At 39.6% G+C, this 19,158-nt stretch overlaps 1 protein-coding gene across 2 annotated transcripts in view; it reads left to right on the top strand.

Annotated features, from left to right (window-relative positions):
- Nucleotides 1-6,871: 6,871 nt before the first annotated feature.
- pou6f2 (POU class 6 homeobox 2) overlaps nucleotides 6,872-19,158 on the top strand; it is a 235,235-nt gene continuing 222,948 nt past the window's right edge. For both annotated transcript variants that reach the window (XM_034167397.1, XM_034167390.1), the window contains exon 1: nucleotides 6,872-7,271. In XM_034167397.1, coding sequence (XP_034023288.1) covers nucleotides 7,100-7,271 — 172 coding nt within the window. In that variant the 5' untranslated portion in view covers nucleotides 6,872-7,099. The remainder of the gene's footprint in view (nucleotides 7,272-19,158) is intronic.

Below are 19,158 nucleotides of genomic sequence, written 5' to 3'. Positions count from 1 at the left end.
AAAAAATTTGGGGTATGCACAACATTTTCGATGCAAGTTTTAGGTAAGTTATGCAATTGTTGATATGTTACTCGTAAGTCGAAATACATCCATCGATGCTGTCCATTGACTGGCTCAACAACTGAAAGCTGCAGTACTCGTGTGAACACTTCAGACTGTTTCAAATATTAAAACCGTTCTGAGTAAATATAATTTCAATTTCAATTTATTTTCATTCATATAGCACCAAATCACAACAGAGTTGCCTCAAGGCGTGTCACACAAGTAAGGTCTAACCTTACTAACCCCCAGAGCAACAGTGGTAAGGGAAAAACTCCCTCTGAGGAAGAAGCCTCAAGCAGACCAGATTTAAAGGGGTGACCCTCTGCTTGGGCCATGCAACAGACATAAATTACAGAACAATTCACAAAACGAATATACAGGAGGAAATGCTGTTGGTGCTCAGGACAGGAGGGTCTCCAGCACAAATACCACACCCATCTCTGCATGAAGCCGCACCTTAAACAGAGAGAAAAAACAGAATCAGGCATCAGAAAGACAAAAAAAATACTGTATAATTTGTCTTACTTGCTCGTTTCAGTTTGAGTTATCATCACAGCCTGACAAAACGTATCCACATAAAGTGTCCTGTTTTTGGAAAACGTCTGAAAATACTTAAATTCCTTGTCATGTCTGAACAAACATAGTGTAAGAAGGCCCTCTGTGTTTTGCCTGCTCTCGGTGTGTTTCTCAGCCTGAACCACTGAACAGCAGCACTTTGTGCCACAACAAGAAAATTAACTTATTTTAAAAGTTGAAAGAGTCACAGCGCCTCACTCATTCACATCAGCGTTTACCACAGACAGTCAGTTCTTCAGCGTTCTGCAAGCAATGAAAATAAATCCCATGATACAAGACAAAAATAAAATAAAAAAATGTTAAATTACTCTGTTTGACCTCGGTGTGGAGGGGAGAGGCCGTGTGAAAGCGTACGCATGCTTCATGACATGCTTGTCAACATCTACATGCTCCACCTGCCAGACAAAAGGGGTCTTCCAGTGGTGGAAATGCAAACGAAGCCAGACTTAACCGTTGTGACCTTTACCATACCGTGAAGTACCGACCCCGACAGCTCGATGGAAATGGGGCTGCAGCATACACTGGCTGAATCATCATGGTGTTATAGCTGCATAATGTATTTGACGTATCCAGCGTATTCACCAAACTTTTCATAAGTCGGCATACACTGGCTAAATCGTGAAGGTGTGACAAGGCCAGAGAATAGGACATTGCAGGAATCCAGTCTAGAAGACACAAATGCATGGATCAGAGTCTCTGCATCAACCGTACACAGGATGGGACAAGTCCTTGCTATGTTACAAAGGTAGAAGTAAGCAGTCCTCGTGATTTCTCTGAAGTGTAGGTCAAAGGACAACATGGGATCAGAAATAACCCCAGGGTTCCTCACTTTGTCAGTGTGATGTATGACACACAAGTCTAGATTAAGTGTTAGCTGGTCAAACTGGCGTCTATGTCTTGCAGGACCAAGGACCATCATTTCAGTCTTCTCTGAATTTAAAAGTCTATCTATCTATCTATCTATCTATCTATCTATCTATCTATCTATCTATCTATCTATCTATCTATCTATCTATCTATCTATCTATCTATCTATCTATCTATCTATCTATCTATCTATCTATCTATAAGTAAGTTATAATAAATAATAAGACTAATATCTTTTCATTTATAAAAATACATGTGGTCTCATAATTTACATGCATATGTTGTATTTAATTAGGTTTTTACAATACTTTTGGGCTGGGTGATCATTTGTAACCATTTTTGTGTTGTCATGCATTGGGCAGCATGCCTACAAAGATTTTGTTTTGTTTATTTGTTTGCTTTTATTGTTATTATTTGTAAATAAGTTTTGTAACATCTGGAAATAATTTTTTATTCAGTTTGTTTTCTTTGTATTTTTATTATTTCTGTTTATAAATGAGGTCTGTAAATTGAAGTACAAAAGTACTGAAGTACAAAAACATCTCACAGAATTTTTGTTGGAATTGAAATGTTCAGAAATTTAGACTATCAAATACTACATTGTTCTGAAAACTCCAGTGTGCCTCAAACATTTCCACAACATTGGATTTCTGCAGGCAGCACAGTGGCTTAGTGGTAAGCAACTGTTGCCTCACAGCAAGAAAATTCTGGGGTTAATTCCTGATTTTTGATACTCAGTTATCCACATTTTTGGTGCAAATAAAGAAATATAGAAATATACCCAAATGGGGTCTGAAAATGGGTGGAATCAATGATAAAAGTAGTGCTGTTAATCACTGTGAGCAGTTTTAAACATGCTTAAAAATGTGCAGTGTTGGAATAAATCGTAAACCCCCCAAAAAAAGTGAGCAATTGGATTTAACTGGTTCAGATGTAATCTTGTGTAAAACAGGTGAAAGTCAACAAGTGGGTACAATATGCTGTAATTGGGTCCTACCGTCCTCTGAGCAGAAGCCTCCTGATCCTCTTCTGCAATATGAAACCCATGAAAAGCATGTCACACTCCTCAACAGAAGACCAGTTTGAGATGTTAACAGACATTTTACCTTTTCGATAAAGTATGGGTAAATTGTGGACGTAGCATTTTGCACATGCACAAAAGCAGTTGTTTAATAGAAATTGTATGCACTTTGGTGTATTCATCAATAATCAGTTACAACAAACATATGTAAGCAGATATAAAATAGTATATTTGCTAAATCTAACCCTCCATCTTTCAACTCATGCAAATATTCTTTCCTTTACACAAATAGAAAACATTAATTATTTGCTTTATATGACACCTAAATAGAACCTTGTCATTCAATATTTTGCTTCTAAAAAATTTCAAGGAATAAGTGTGTGTTGACATTTCAGCTGCTCCCGTCTTGGGACGGGGTTGCCATAGCGAATACAGCCAGATCCACATTGGTAATTGGCAGAAGTTTTACGCCGGATGCCCTTCCTGAGGCAACTCCAGTTGAATTTTTTTTTTAAAGTTAGTAGTAACAAAAATTATACTGATTGTGCTCATGCAGATTGTGTGGAAGCACACATCTAATTTCTTCTATTTAGTGAAAAATTGTAATAGGAGGTTTTTCAGTTCTTCATCTGACAGCACTATTACAGACGCTAAAGATGACCATGAAAACACTGCATAAGCTTCTAACTGACTTATGGTGTACTGGATTTACCTTCCTCCTATCATGGACACAGAGTCTTTCAATGGAGTGGTATGGAACAGAAATGGGACAATGCAATCCATCAGTCAGATGAAACAGATCTATTTTGGTGTCACATAATGAACAAATAATGAATGTTTATGAGTGCAATGGTAAGAATACAGTTGTATGCAAAGGTTTGGGCACCCCTGATAATTTTCATTTTTCTTTATAAATCATTTGGTTGTCTGGATCAGAAATTTCAGTTAAATATATCATATAGCAGACGAACACACTGACATTTGAGAAGTGAAATGAAGTTTGTAGTATTTAGTAAATTTGGGCACCCTTGTCATTTTATTAAATTGAATACATTTAGCACTAATTATTGGAACACAAAATTGGTTTGGTAAGCTCACTGACCATTGACCTCTTACACAGGTGAATCCAATCATGAGAAAGGGTATTTAAGGGGGCCATTTGCAAATGTTTCCCCTCATTGCATCTCTCCTAATGAGTGGCAACATGAGAGCCTCTAAACAACGCTCAAATGACCTGAAAACAAAGATTGTTCAACATCATGGGTTAGGGGAAGGATACAAAAAGCTATCTCAGAGATTTCAGCTGTCAGTTTCCATTGTGAGGAACATAGTGAGGAAATGGAAGACCACAGGCACAGTACTAGTTAAGGCCTGAAGTGGCGGGCCAAGAAAAATCTCAGATAAGCTGAAGCGAAGGATGGTGAGAACTGTCATAGTCAAGCCACAGACCTGCTCCAAAGACCTACAACATGATCTTGCTGCAGATAGTGTGTCTGTGCATTGTTCAACTATACAGCGCACTTTGCATAAGGAGATTCTGCGCCATTTTCCTCAATTTTGAATTTGGGATGAAAATTGGACACAAAATCATCAATGGGAAAATTCTTTAACATTGATTACTGTAATTGTGAAACTAGTTGATGATTATCTGTTAATTGATAAGTCCTTTTTGTTCCTCTTCCTCATTAAAGACAATCTGAAACTCAGAACATTACACTGGCTTAATGCTTCATTCTGTTCCTCACTGCAGCTCCGATATGACCCTCACGTAGTTAAGCGGATGAACGGATGGATGAATGTTGCCATTATAACAGTGAGTAATCTTTTTCTGCAGCATAGCTCTGTCATGTTCACATTAAAAAGTACTCATTACAGGATAAAACAATACTATGTCAATGGTGATTATTATTGATTGCTTTTTTCTTAAGTGTTGGAGTGGAGCGTCCCAGTTGCAGGCTGAGGCCACTCACCCTGGTACGGCTCTGGTAAGACCACCAGTTATTACCGTGGATATCTGATGACACCTGGGACTCTCCGATGGCCACCGATTCGTCGGCCAACGGGAGAGTTTGGCGAGCAGGATGCAGAAGTGCTTTTTCTTGTTCCTGAGCTGTGGGCAGACAGTCGGCAGAGAAGAAACAAGAAAGCCTTATGCACTTTGCCCATTTATGGACATGCACAAACTTGTGCACTGAATTTATTACATTCAAATACAGATGGGATTTATTATGGCAGTTTTTTTAATCCCTTTTTATTTCAAATTTATATAATGAGGTTACGTTTATTCCATTATGTGTAATTGCATTACAGCCAGAACTTAAAATTAATAAACATACGCACTGTGACAGCTGCAGAAAGGCGACACTGGGCGCTATAAAACCTTGTAATTAACGGCTGCGTAAGATTGTGAGAGATGTGTTGCCCCCTTATCCCGGAGCCTCAGAGGCCGAAGGAAGATTAGAGCTCTGATCTCATTCCCGGCACTTGTTTGGAGCCTGTCAGGAAGAGAAATGCCAGCATTAGAGAGGTAGCGCCACACTCCTGATATGATGAAATAAGGAGAAAAGGGGAAAGGGAGAAAGATGGAGGGATGGACAGAAAGGACCCTGCCCTTCTCCGAGGTGTCAGTTGCTTGTTTATTCAATTTTTCATCAAAGCTGCTGGGGCAAAGATTCCCATTTTTTCCCTTTATTTTTCTTCCCTCTCCCTCACCACCGCTGCCACCACCTAGTAACAAAAAGCCACCGCTCTCATTTTTTATAGCTCTTGCAAACTCTCATGCCCCAGTGAAAATTACATTGTGAAACGGGGAGAAAATTTTCAGGGCCGCCGCTGCTCTGCGCTGTCCCTCCGAGCTTTCAAACAGCCAACAGACTGTGAAGAATAAATAATAAAAAAGTATTGATTATTTTGATGACTGCAAGATTCAATTAGGTATTAATTTTGCCCTCCAGTGGACCTATCAAGCAGCTCAAAGGAGAGGTGGTGGGAAGTGAGGAGGGGTGGGTGGGCCCCAAATGCATGCAGAGTGAGGCCAGGCTCAGACAGGGGAGGGTGGGTGGTTTACCTCGCCGGGCGCGGAGGTGCATTGATGCGCAGTGTCCCACATTTAAGCACTCCACAAATGAAGCCCTGATGCCGAGCGACGCCGTTACCGGGGATATGAGTATCGACAAGGAGGCTGGCGCTTTTAAGGACAGCTTAAACTATTTCTATTGATTAACATTTTCATAGATTATCATGTGTCATATCAAAGCAGGTCCATTCCAGTGAGTGGCACATTAAAAAGGCCCCTCTGGGCAGGAACTCATCGACCACCCCACACGGAGGCATGCACACATGAGCGGTGGGTGTTGATGGATGCAGCTGCAAGATAGGAACCCCCCCCCCCCACACACACACACACACACACATCTGGTGTCTCTTCTTATATGAGCTGGTCACCTTTTCTCAGATGTATTCACATTTTTATTCATAATAAGGGCTGTAGTCCTGCTGGTCATGTCTTTGATCCTGAGGTGGGGTGAGGATCTCTGTAAGGGGGAAGTAACCAAAAGAGTGAAGACGGGGAAGGAAGAGTGTGTTCGAGAGAGAGGGAGAGAGAGAAAGGGTGACATCTCCAGTGCATTGTCTTAGGAAGCAACCTCAGGCGCTGACGCTGTGGTGGCCAATCACATTCCCAAAGATTGAGGAAGCTGCTTCTGCTTGAGTGGCAAGCATGTTCTAGCTGGTCTGCGCGCTCGGCGGTGGACATGACTGACTGAGTTCACTCATTTGGGGACAATCTGAAAATCGTTTTTCACCGCTTTTTTCCGGAGCTTCGTTGTAGGTAAGGAGAATGTTTTCCGTCGAAAGTTAGAAACAAACCAACTTCAAAGTTCTCCTCAAATGTGGCTTTCACAATCTTGAACTGGATGTTTTGGTTGATTTTATTTTCTTTATGTTGAAAGCTACTCTTGTTGATATTTATTCCATTTTGTAAGTGCCGACAAAAAATAAGAGAGAATTTTTTTTTTTTTTTTTGGAACACCAGTGACTTCCTTTCTCATTTAAATCAGGCCTCAAGTTCATCTCGCCTGCTGCAGGATGTCACCTTTGATATCTCTGTCTGTCCTTAAATGCGCAAAAGCTCACTGTAATCACTCGTTTTAAGATGTAGAATGAGTTCGATCTCATTTCTTTGTCGGTGTACCGCTGTCAGTCTGCTGTTTTGCTGAAGATGAGGCGGGTGTCAGATGGATGTATCAGCGTTTTAAGACTGCAGGGTGTAACGGTAAAGCCATGCGATCTGTAACAGTTCCTCACCCGGCAGCAGCTGGCAGCATCAGCGGGGTAGCACCAGCCTCAGATAATAGGAGCGAGCCGGAGAGGGAGGGAGAGGGAGGGAGAGAGAGAGCAGGAGAGTGATGAGTGAGCCATAGAAAGACGAAGCAGGGTGTAGAAAGAAAGAAAGAAAGAAAGAAGGAGCCAGTGAGACGCTGAAGCACGTCTAATTTGTGTTTTCTTTCTTTCCTTATTTTTTAATTTTTTTGTTTGTTTGTTTTTGTCACCTTGCCGACTCCCACCTGGGTTCTCAGATCCCTCCAGGATCCGATGATTACGGGGCAGCTGAGTAAGCCGCTGCTCTCCCTGCGCAGCGACATGAGCGCGGCGGAACTCCGAGCGGACGACAAAGCAGCCAGCCCAGACAGCGATCTGAACGACGAGCACATGCTCCTGCCGTCTGAGGCCACGGACAGAGAAAGCACTCCCAACAAGCTGTATGGTGAGTCTCCTCCTCTCCATCCTTTCTCCTCAGGCAGTGCTGAGCTCACGTCCTGTGGAATCAGAGGGATTCCAGTCGTGGGACAGGTAACAAAAGAGGCAGCTGCTAAAAGTTTAAGAGCAAGGACCCAGTGAGTGTTTGGCTCCGTCTGTGCTTCACTCATATAGAAAATTCATTTAATCTTTATTGTGTGTTGGGTATTTTCTTTTCTTTCTTCTTTTTATTTCTTTTTTTTTTTTGTGCTGTGGATTAAAGCCAGTTTGCATCACTTTCACATGATTTAATAGCAGAAATATACAGCTCTTTATAAAATACTACAGGGTCATTTGTGTCTTTACGTTTAAGCATTAGTTGTGGCTGAGTGTCTTTTATCGCCAACAGTTTAAGTGACTTGTGATAAATTATTTCAATCATCAGGATTTTTAAATTTTTTTTTTATTTTATTTCAATCTCATTTTCACTAAATTGATCAGTTTGCAACTTGGTCAAGTTTTTCTTAATACATTTTGAAATCTGTTGCAAATTGGAGAAGTAATTAATGTCTTTGAAAGTTAGAAAGTAGAATCCCTTAACTATGATGTTATTGTGAACATATTTAAATATTAATAATCTCATAACAATTTGGGTTTATATATATATATATATATATATATATATATATATATATATATATATATATATATATATATATATATATATATATATATATATATATATATATATATATATATATATACACACACACACACACACACACATATCTGTGTGTGTGTAAAACAAATGTATAAATATATTGAGTCTATAAATGTAAATGTTTATAGATTTGTTGTTAACTGGTTCACTATTTTGCTTCTGTCCAAATGGATTATTGTGGGGGTTTTTTTTTTTAAGCAATATAAGCTAATTGAGTGCCTGGTGCTCGTTATGAACCAGTAATGATACAAATAACTAACCATTGGAATGGTGGAAAAGAGAATGTATTTTTAAAATACTTTATATTAAATATTTCATGTGAGTGATGATCATTTTAGAAATACACACAGTAGATTTAAGAGAACTAAAGAAAATCAGCTTGACTTAAAAATGCCTTTTCAAAACCATTTTTATTGTCATTAATTTTAATTGGATGCCTGTTCCAGGAGAGCAGCCTAAATATGCAAGTTTGAAGGCAGTCTGATTAGTTTGACAAATCTGTAATATTTACTCCATTTTCAACTATATTATTGCATCATTAATATTATTTTATGTGACTGCAACGTGTAAAAGTGACAGTCATTCTCTAATGGTGTTTGTGTTTGTTGTATTTGCATATTTGTTCACGTTTCTTCTTTTCTGTTTATATGGGTCCGTCTTTTTAAAATATTATTTGTGCAAGTTGCACTCTGTGTGTGTGTGTGTGTGTGTGCATGCGTGTGTGTGTGTGTGTGTGTGTGTGTGTGTGTGTGTGTGTGTGTGTGTGTGTGCGCGCGCGGGCACATGCACAGCTGGTTGATTCCTGATCACGGATTTATGGTGCAATAATCACATGCTGTGTGTCATGTTTAAGGTTATGTTAATGAGAATTGTTAATGAAATCTAATTATTATATATATGTGACAGAGTGCAGACTGGCTGAACTTTTCAAACATTTGGGAATCGCTTGATGAAATTAGACTTTAGGGTTGGGATGGCCAAATGTTACCCTCAGACGTAATCAGTGAGAGTTCAGCTGTCTTTTAAATCATTATTTCAAGAAGAACCCGAGGCTGAATGCTTTAAACGAGGCTTGCCGTTGTGCAGGATTTGCCTGAAAATGTTGCAATTTACTTTAATAAGCTTCAAAAGTCTCTCCCTCTTTCTTCATGTCTGATCACTCTGGATCTGACTCCTTTCTTGCATTTGCTTCAGTTTTTTTGTCCTTCACCTCACCCTCATGCACTCATTTTAATTTTACTTAAGTAATGTATTTTTGTTAATAATAAAGCAATGTCTAGTTTTTAAAATATTTGGCTATATTGGAGAAAATGAGATCACAATTCCAGTCATTTTCCACTTTAGTTTTTGCTACAGTCGGCTGTCACAGGGCTTTTTGTTATACTGCATGTGGTTGGTCGCAGCCGATGTCGTGTAACTTGTGAAATTTGTGGGAGGTTTCTCTCTGGCCGGTAGCGGAGCCCTGGGCTGTGCCAGCGGCACATTTCGGATAGAGAGGCAGAGATGAGCAGTCGTGGCACAGCGATGTGGTGCTGTGGAGAAGGGTGGCAGTGAGGGGATGATGAAGCGAGACTCGCCACCTCCCTCCACGTTAGCCCACACGGTCCCAGAATAAAGTGAACAGTTTGATGTTTTTCTACACTTGGTCATCTCCTTCCTGCAAAAACAGGTTTTGTTTGCTATATTTTTAGTTAAAGTGCATTGCTGAGTGAAAAGTTTTTTTTTTGTTTGTTTTTTTTACTCACTAGGTCTCTGAAGCCTCAGAAAAAAAGTATTGTAGCGTAAAATGTGCAATCGTAAAGGTAAAAGCTTCCCTATTTAAGTTGGAGTAAAGTGATACTGAGAGCCTGATATCATTGTAGCTTCCACTTTTTTGAAATTGAACAGCCAAGCAGTTTAAATAAGTTTAAAGATTTTGTGTTTGATATTTGACATTGGTGGCCAGATGTCACACTGGGGTTATTCCTGGAGTAGCGCATGTTTGTGTGCTAATGTCACTGTTGTTGAACAACATCAAGATTTTGAAATAGGATGTGCTAATATTAAGGATTGTCCCAACCTGGGGGGCACAAGGTTTTGTTGGTCTGTCAAAATTAGATGAGCACATGTTAAATAAAGTGACGATAACACACTTAAACACTTAATGGACAGTAAAAACTGAATACTTTTCCTCTTTGGATGAACCAAAGGAAAATGGCGGGGGGGCAATAATTACAGCTGTATATGTGTTAAAGTTAACCCCCCCAAAAAAGCCCAACAACAAAACACAAAATAAAACACTTTATTCTCTTAGGGCATATGTGCATGCGTGTGTACATGCACGTGTGCATACATGCATGTGCCTGCATGCTTGTGTGTATGCATGTTTCTGTGCATGTGTAAGTGCATGCGCGCATTCTTGGGGGGGGTCCCTGAAATAATCATATATATGTGTATATGTATAAATAATTGTTATTTAATAGTCAGTTGTGAAGTTGCTTGTTTAACAAAGATGTCAAATACTTTGCATTTAATAAAATGTAAGAATATTTTTAATGACTGTAAATTAGACACATTTGTGTTTTAGACTGTTAATCAGACAAAACAAGGACCCTGAAGAAATCATGTTGTGCTTTTGCAAATTATGGTGGATCTTTACACTGCTGTCCAACAGTTTACAGACTTAATAGTGTATCATAAAATGTATTATGTGATTGAAAATAAGCAGAATAGTTGTGTTTACTCTTACACTTTACTGCTGATTGAAATTTAAAACCGGATATAATTTTGCATCATCTCTGCGATGACACATTCCGGTTTCATAGAATAAAGTTTGCATGCAGAAAAGTATATGTTGTAATATTTCTGTAAGTAAGTCCCTTTGGCTGCTCCCTTGTTTGCAGTCGGGGTCGCCACAGCAAATCCAAGGTGGATCTGCATGTTGAATTGGCACAAGTTTTACGCCGGATGCCCTTCCTGGCGCAACTCCACGTTACATGGAGAAATGTGGCAGGGGTGGGATTTGAACCCGGAGCCTTCTGAACTGAAAACCAAGTGCATTAACCACTTGGCCACCACCCCTGTGTTCTAATATTTCTGTAAAAATATTAATCATGCCAAGCCTTCATTTGCTGTTGGAGAATCAGAGCAGGATTATTTCTTTTGTGTAAAAGCTGATGATGAAAGCAAATAAACTACACTGATGTAGTGAAACTATAACTAATAACTATTTTCATGTTTGATTAAATTGTTATTGTAATTAATGCTCTAACTGAAGAGTTCAGATGCAAAACCCAGTTTCGCCAAAACCATACATTTTTAGTTGAGGCCAACATATACGTGGCTGTCAAGGGGACCATCAGTGTGCAAAATATGAAAGAATTTGAACAAACTGTTTTCATTTTATTGATAAAAGTTTGTGCATTTCTGCATATGGTTTCCTTTAAATCTCCATTTTCAACTGCATTTTTCTCCATTTAAAAAAAAAGTACTTACTGGGTTTTGCATCTGAACTCTTCAATTGTTAACTATATAATGCCATAAAATTGTTTAAAAAAATGCATATACTGCTTCAAATCCAATGGAGAATTGAAAGTTTGCATCATGTGATTTGCTGTAGAGTTAAAGATGTACGTGGTCCTGTTTTCTGACAGTATGCATTAGAATGATGTTGCACAGATGAAATGAAATCAGCGCTGCACATTTTAGCTTTCATTTCTTGAAATATTGTTGTACGCCTGACTTTGAGTGAGATGAAACGACACGTGCATGTATGCGTTATCAGATTTATCATGCCTGCTCTGGCTTCCCTCTCAGACCTATCCGCGACATCAGTTTTCATGTCTTAATACTCTGCATAAAAGTTTGTGTCAGCGTGAGGAGCAGAGGTTACTGGCAGACAATGACAGTAGCGGTCATGTTTGCCTACAGTGAACTGGCCAACTTCTACACCTACCACATGCTCACTGCTGTGTTGAAAGGCTCGTTCTGCTCCTAAAAGCTTGCCTGTACAAATAGTCTTCCACTTCACCTAACAGAGGCTAAGAGACACCACAAACATCCCATCTGCCTTATATTTATTCCAAGTAGAAGTGGACATTAGGTGCGAAAGCTGTGGTTAGTAGGGCAAGCAATTTTTTTTCAAAGGCTGAGATGGTGTTGGATGCTTACAGTTTCTGTCTTCTCCGCTGAAGCAAATCTCCCCTTTCAGACATCAACAGACAAGATAATAAGACACTCAGAGCACAATTCCGTATTATATTCAGCAACCAAAGGCTCATCTCTTGTCAGTTTGCATTTACTCTCCCAAGGATGTGACGCTTCTATCATCATGCTGTCAAAGTGAGCCAGGCTGGAACGACAGGAGTACTCATTTTATACACTTACTGTCTACATGAAATGGTCTGCACTTATACGCATTCTGCCAAAATGGTGGAACTTTTTCACAAAGGTCAACTCCAGATGCCCCCCACTCCCCCCCAAAAAACAACAAAATAAATCTTCCATTGATTCATGTTGTTGGAGGTCATTTGGAGCAAAAAGTCCACACCAAATGCTAAATTGGTTCTGCTTTGCTTTTACATTACTCCAAGTTTCTGAGGCCTCTCTTGCTGTTGGATTATAATCAGGATCAAGGAAATCCATTTTCCAGGCAGTATTTGTTTGGTGAGTCTTCTTTAACCTTGCCAATAAGATTGCTAGTCTTCATTGGATGCCATTTTTAAGCAGACTTCTGTAGTCTCTGAAGTTATGTCATTAGATGTGTTCAGTTTATTTATACAGCACCAAATTGCAACATGAATTGTCCCAAGGTGCTTCACTAATGAAAGGTCAAACCATATGTAACAGTCATAATAAATGTTTCATTTTTACTCTGAGGACAAAATTTCCCAGTTGCACCCCCTGGAACAGCCCCCTGAAGTCAAAATTCCAACTTGTCAACTCTTTAAAACCTCATGATCTCTAAGTTAACAATCCAAGCATGGCTGCTAGTAACCGTTACTGACTGCCACAATCTTTTTTTCTTGATTTCTTATAGTGTTTCTTAAAGCCAGAAAGTTGCCATTTGAAATGACTTTAGTTTTGTGTCATGTCTGTGATCTGCTTTTTTTCTACAAAATTAAACAACTGAATGAACATCCTCCGAGGCTGGTGATTACATAATTTTTGCCAGGGGTTGTACAACGATGGTCTACACGACACAACAAATCAAGGAGTAAATGTAACGAATGTAACGTCTGCACTATCTGTTCTCCTCTATAAGGTCTCTATCATTGCAGAATATTTTTGGGAGCAATTTTTCCTAGCAGCAAATTAACAGTTAATTCTTCTTTTTGTCCAGTTTAATAAATCATGCACACAGTGCTGCCCTACTGCTGGTTGTGGACATGTTGATGCAGCTTTTTTATGAATGAAATACTACAACCCCTGGCAAAAATTATGGAATCACCGGCCTCAGAGGATGTTCATTCAGTTGTTTAATTTTGTAGAAAAAAAGCAGATCACAGACATGAAACAAAACTAAAGTCATTTCAAATGGAAACTTTCTGGCTTTAAGAAACACTATAAGAACTCAAGAAAAATAATTGTGGCAGTCAGTAACGGTTACTTATTTAGACCAAGCAGAGGAAAAAAAATATGGAATCACTCAATTCTGAGGAAAAAATTATGGAATCACCCTGTAAATTTTCATCCCCCAAATTAACACCTGCATCAAATCAGATCTGCTCGTTGACATTGACCCTATGCCATGACATTGACCCTATGTGTCTTTTTGCAAGGAATGTTTTTGCAGTTTTTGCTCTATGGCAAGATGCATTATCATCTTGAAAAATGATTTCATCATCCCCAAACATCCTTTCAATTGTCCAAAATATCAACATAAACTTGTGCATTTATTGATGATGTAATGACAGCCATCTCCCCAGTGCCTTTACCTGACATGCAGCCCCATATCATCAATAACTGTGGAAATTTACATGTTCTCTTCAGGCAGTCATCTTTATAAATCTCATTGGAAAGGCACCAAACAAAAGTTCCAGCATCATCACCTTGCCCACTGCAGATTCGAGATTCATCACTGAATATGACTTTCATCCAGTCATCCACAGTCCACAACTGCTTTTCCTTAGCCCATTGTAACCTTGTTGTTTTCTGTTTAGGTGTTAATGATGCCTTTCGTTTAGCTTTTCTGTATGTAAATCCCATTTCCTTTAGGCGGTTTCTTACAGTTCGGTCACAGACGTTGACTCCAGTTTCCTCCCATTCGTTCCTCATTTGTTTTGTTGTACATTTTTCAATTTTTGAGACATATTGCTTTAAGTTTTCTGTCTTGACGCTTTGATGTCTTCCTTGGTCTACCAGTATGTTTGCCTTTAACAACCTTCCCATGTTGTTTGTATTTGGTCCAGAGTTTAGACACAGCTGACTGTGAACAACCAACATCTTTTGCAACATTGCATGATGATTTACTCTCTTTTAAGAGTTTGATAATCCTCTCCTTTGTTTCAATTGACATCTCTCATGTTGGAGCCATGATTCATGTCAGTCCACTTGGTGCAACAGCTCTCCAAGGTGTGTTCACTCCTTTTTAGATGCAGACTAACGAGCAGATCTGATATGATGCAGGTGTTAGTTTTGGGGATGAAAATTTACAGGGTGATTCCATAATTTTTTCCTCAGAATTGACTGATTTCATATTTTTTTCCTCTGCTTGGTCTAAAAAAGTAACCGTTACTGACTGCCACAATCTTTTTTTCTTGATTTCTTATAGTGTTTCTTAAAGCCAGAAAGTTGCCATTTGAAATGACTTTAGTTTTGTGTCATGTCTGTGATCTGCTTTTTTTCGACAAAATTAAACAACTGAATGAACATCCTCCGAGGCCGGTGATTCCATAATTTTTGCCAGGGGTTGTACAACGATGGTCTACACGACACTACAAACCAAGGAGTAAATGTAACGAATGTAACGTCTGCACTATCTGTTCTCCTCTATAAGGTCTCTATCATTGCAGAACATTTTTGGGAGCAATTTTTACTCCAAATTCTTGGGGGCCTTGAGTTTATTTTTCGACTTTTGGTGGGTGCTGTGTGGAAACTGGAACACGCTAAAACTACCAATAACAAATTATCAAATAAAATGTTTTCTCAGTGAATTCTGGTGTTCATCAGGGATGTGTTCTGTTTCTACACAATTCAGTGCTTGCACAGCCTAGGTGTTGGGTAGGGCTGTGGAAACCATGGACTTTGGTGCCTTTGTTGGTACTGACCTTGAGTTGATACTGTGATCTTTGTTGAATCAATGGATACATGTGAGTGCAGAACTCGAGAACATGAGTGAAGAATCAGAGTGTCTGAGTTTGTGATGTTCTAGATCAAGACTATCCAGTGTTGAACTTGTGGAGACATTCACGCCTCTGGGTTCTCTGTCTTTGAGATTAAGAGATGCCGGAGAAGACTTTACAGAGTCATAAGGTCACTGGACAGAGATGTTTGGTGTTGCTTATATCTTTGCAGGAGAATGTAGGTCAAAGTTTTTAGGATCCTGGTGCTTCCTGTCTTACTGTATGGTTGTGAGACTTGGACCCTAACCAGTGATCTAAGTCTATAACTAGATGTCTTTGGTAATAGGTCTCATTGCAGGATCCTTGGATACCGGTGAAATGACTGTGTCAAACGAATGCTTGCTTATGTAAACACAGATGTGGAGTGACGAACATTTTGGCCATGTGGCACATTTCTCTGGGCATGGTCCACCATGTAGGTGCCTCAGTGTTGAGGACCCCAGCAACTACATTGGCAGAAAGCAAAGGGTACACCCACATTTCACCTGACTCAGGCAGATAGATAGTTACTTTCAGGATTTGGAGATGGACTATGTGTCATCCTGGACCAAAGGCGGTTCTGGTGGAGGCAGTGAAGCTCGGCACCAGTGCAGACCTGACCTGACTTGATTTCATGTTGTCCTTTTGCATAATTTTTGAGTTGGACACTATTTTCCTTCATAATTGCAAAATTTGTTGTACCCATATGAATATATGGTGGCAAGACAGCAATAGAAACCTGAAAAGGAAAAAAAAAAAACAATTTCATTAGGTTTTCGGGGATTGGTGGTGGTGGTGGTGGTGGTGGTGGGGGGGCACATTTTGTTTTTGTTCTTCCTGCTGTTAGAAAATGCAAACGTAAATTAATACCTGCCAAAATACTACTTTAAAGATTAATATCATCATGTACAGTTTATAGGATAAGTATGAAGCTTTTTTTCTCCAGAAATCTCTCATATATACCCTTACAAATTCATAGGCACATAAAGATACAATCGCACACTGCTGGAGGCACAAGTTCTTATTATTTTTGTGTAATCAGCTTAGCAAGCAGGATGCATGGAGGGACAGGCTGTTTGTCGATGCAATGAGCCTCATAATGTTGCATGGTGAGGTTAAGTAATAAAGTGGTTCAAACCTAATGGCGAATGAGCGACACTGTGTAAATAAGAGTGCACCAAGGAGACCAAAGGGGGGAACAAGTGTCTCCTAGGGAGGTGGATCTTATTATGTAGATTTCAGCCATGTGCAGAGACTAGAAAACAAGCTTAATGTAAGCCTCCAAAGCAGGTGTGATACATTTGCTAATGTGCTCACAGTGCCCATGGTTACAGCGATGCAATTGTCGCGTGGTGTGGAGGACAAGGAGGGCAGATGAGTGCAAGAGAGGAATCTCGTTTTGATGCAAACCGCAGTAAAGGTCAAAAGTATCGCTCGCGCTACGTTCTGCAGAAATGACTTTGAGCATCGCATAAGGAGTGCAGCAGTCAGAACATGCAGCAGTAAAACTCAAGTTCAAAACACTTGTTTAGACTCGGATGTATTCAAAGAGTATTTTAAGTCCTGTAGGTGGGCCTCTGTGCAGGAAATAAATTAAATTTCAATATGCATTTGTTTTACTTATTTGCTGTGTTTAAGTTTGGAGAATTATTTTCTACCAAAACGTACATGTCATGCAGTATGCACGCCATAGCCAACATCAAGAGACCTTTCAAGTAGTGCTAACAAAGATTCATTGCATCTCCTGATACGGACATGGTTGGTTGTTGTTGAGATGTAATTGAAGCTGCAAGGGTCACATTTTCAGAATCGAAATTACAGTCTTGTGTTTGACTTGTGTAGTGTGAACCAGAGACGCTTCCCAAAGCCCTTGTGTCCTTCACAAGCCTTTATTATTTATAACGCTCACTCTTTGAGCAATGACCAGTACTAATGCATAACCTTCTGTCCTTCTGGCTGATTCGCTTCCTTTGAAACCAGAGATTGAGGCAGGAGAAGTGGGTGTATGCTGGATGAGGTACGGGGTGCGAGCAGGAGGGGGTTGGTATAGGGCAATGATGATCCAGGCTGCCGAGAAGTTATTATGTTTTTCCCTTTATATCTGAGGATGTGGAATAACACTGTGATGCTTCTGTTCCCCAGAATAGAGTTATGAGCTTCAGTGCAATACTATTTCCTGACGGTCCTCCTTCCCCTGTTTGTCTCCTCCACAGAATAATGTACAGGGACGAGTGAGGTGGGGCAGTGTGTCTTTTAGCTACATGATTATTTGGTTGTTTTCAGCTGTACCCACTGACGTCTGTAAATATCACTGCGAGAGGCGACTATAACTAGCACAGGACTTCTTCTTGATAAACTAATTTCAAGATAAACTCTGCTTAGCTCAGTTGCAGCAGCGGTAAAGATACAGCCTCGTGCAGTCTGTATCGCTTGATGTTATCCTACAGCAACTGAGCCCTTGCCGCGGTGCTTGTGTGAGCCATTGTTATTATACTTCTATGACAGAAGGAATGGCTGAGGAGGCGAGAGAGGAGGCTTTGAGGGACAAGGGGTAGAAAGTGGGACACGGGCAGCATTAGTGCCAGATAGCCCGGAGGGGTCCAGGCTGATGTGTCAGGCATGACATGTGGGTGTCTAGCCACCCACTCATACACACACACACACACACACACACACACACACACACACACACACACACACACACACACACACACACACACACACACACACACACACACACACACACACACACTTTACTGGACTCTGTCTCAGCGATCACACCCCATTGGCTACTTCTAAATGTTCTCCACTTGGCCAGATGCAACACAAGTTGATTGATGGAAATCTGAAAGGACTCGATTTATATTGATAGCAGTTCAACTTTTTTTAACCCTTGTAGCTAAGAGAAAAGTCAAATTTCTGCTATGCTGCTTATTGCACAGACAACATTATTGTTTAGCAATATCTCTTTTAAAACGCCAGAACAGAGTGCTGGTTGCCTGAACTTCATACCAGCACAACTTTTTAAATTTTTAAAAGCTGTGTATTGTGCACTATATTCTGTGTGTACCATACCAGCAGGAACCACTGGTGGTATGTAGGGATGGGTATTGAGAACCGGTTCCTTTTGGGTATCGTTAAGAATTGATTCCATCCACCGATATCAATAAGCTTTGTGCTTAAAGATTCTGTTATCGGTCCTTCAGAGTGGCCGTTGTTTTGGGGGGTGTTTGTCAGGAAAATGATCATTTCTCTACATTGATTACAGACACTACAGCGGGTTCGTAATCAATTTTTCTGGTGCCCGGCTTTGCTTTGAACCTTGAACCAATCGAAGCAGTGGTTCGCAGATAAATAAAGCAGATAAATGAAGCAATAGATCGAAGCATTGCTTCGATCTATTGCTTCATTTATTCTTTCTTTCTTTTGTTTAATTTTCCCCCGCTAAAACCCTAAAGAGCATGCACCTGTCAGTATTATTTACCTTTTCTATGTTAAACCGACCTGTTATGGTCTTCTGAAACAGTTGATAGATGTATTTTGTAACATAAAAACGGGAGCGATGCTAACGCATTAGCATGTCTATGGCATTTTCAGTGTTAAAATTTAGCATTAAGCAGTTGCAGCCGTCATCACGTTCACGGTGCATTTGTTTTCAAATTGTAATATTTCTTAAATTTATTTTTGTTTATATATTAATAATCTAATGATTATTATATACAATTTTAGAGAAAGAGACAAAAAGAACCTGAATAGAAACAACAGAAAATATAAAAGCAACTAACAATGAACACACACACATAAATAAATAAATAAATACATACATACATACATACATACATACATACACACAGAAATAAATAAGTGTTTCCTGTGAACACCTAGTGACTCTT

Source organism: Thalassophryne amazonica, chromosome 1 (assembly GCF_902500255.1).
Source record: "Thalassophryne amazonica chromosome 1, fThaAma1.1, whole genome shotgun sequence".
NCBI classification, from domain to species: Eukaryota; Metazoa; Chordata; class Actinopteri; order Batrachoidiformes; family Batrachoididae; genus Thalassophryne; species Thalassophryne amazonica.
This window is presented reverse-complemented; position numbering and strand designations above follow the sequence as displayed.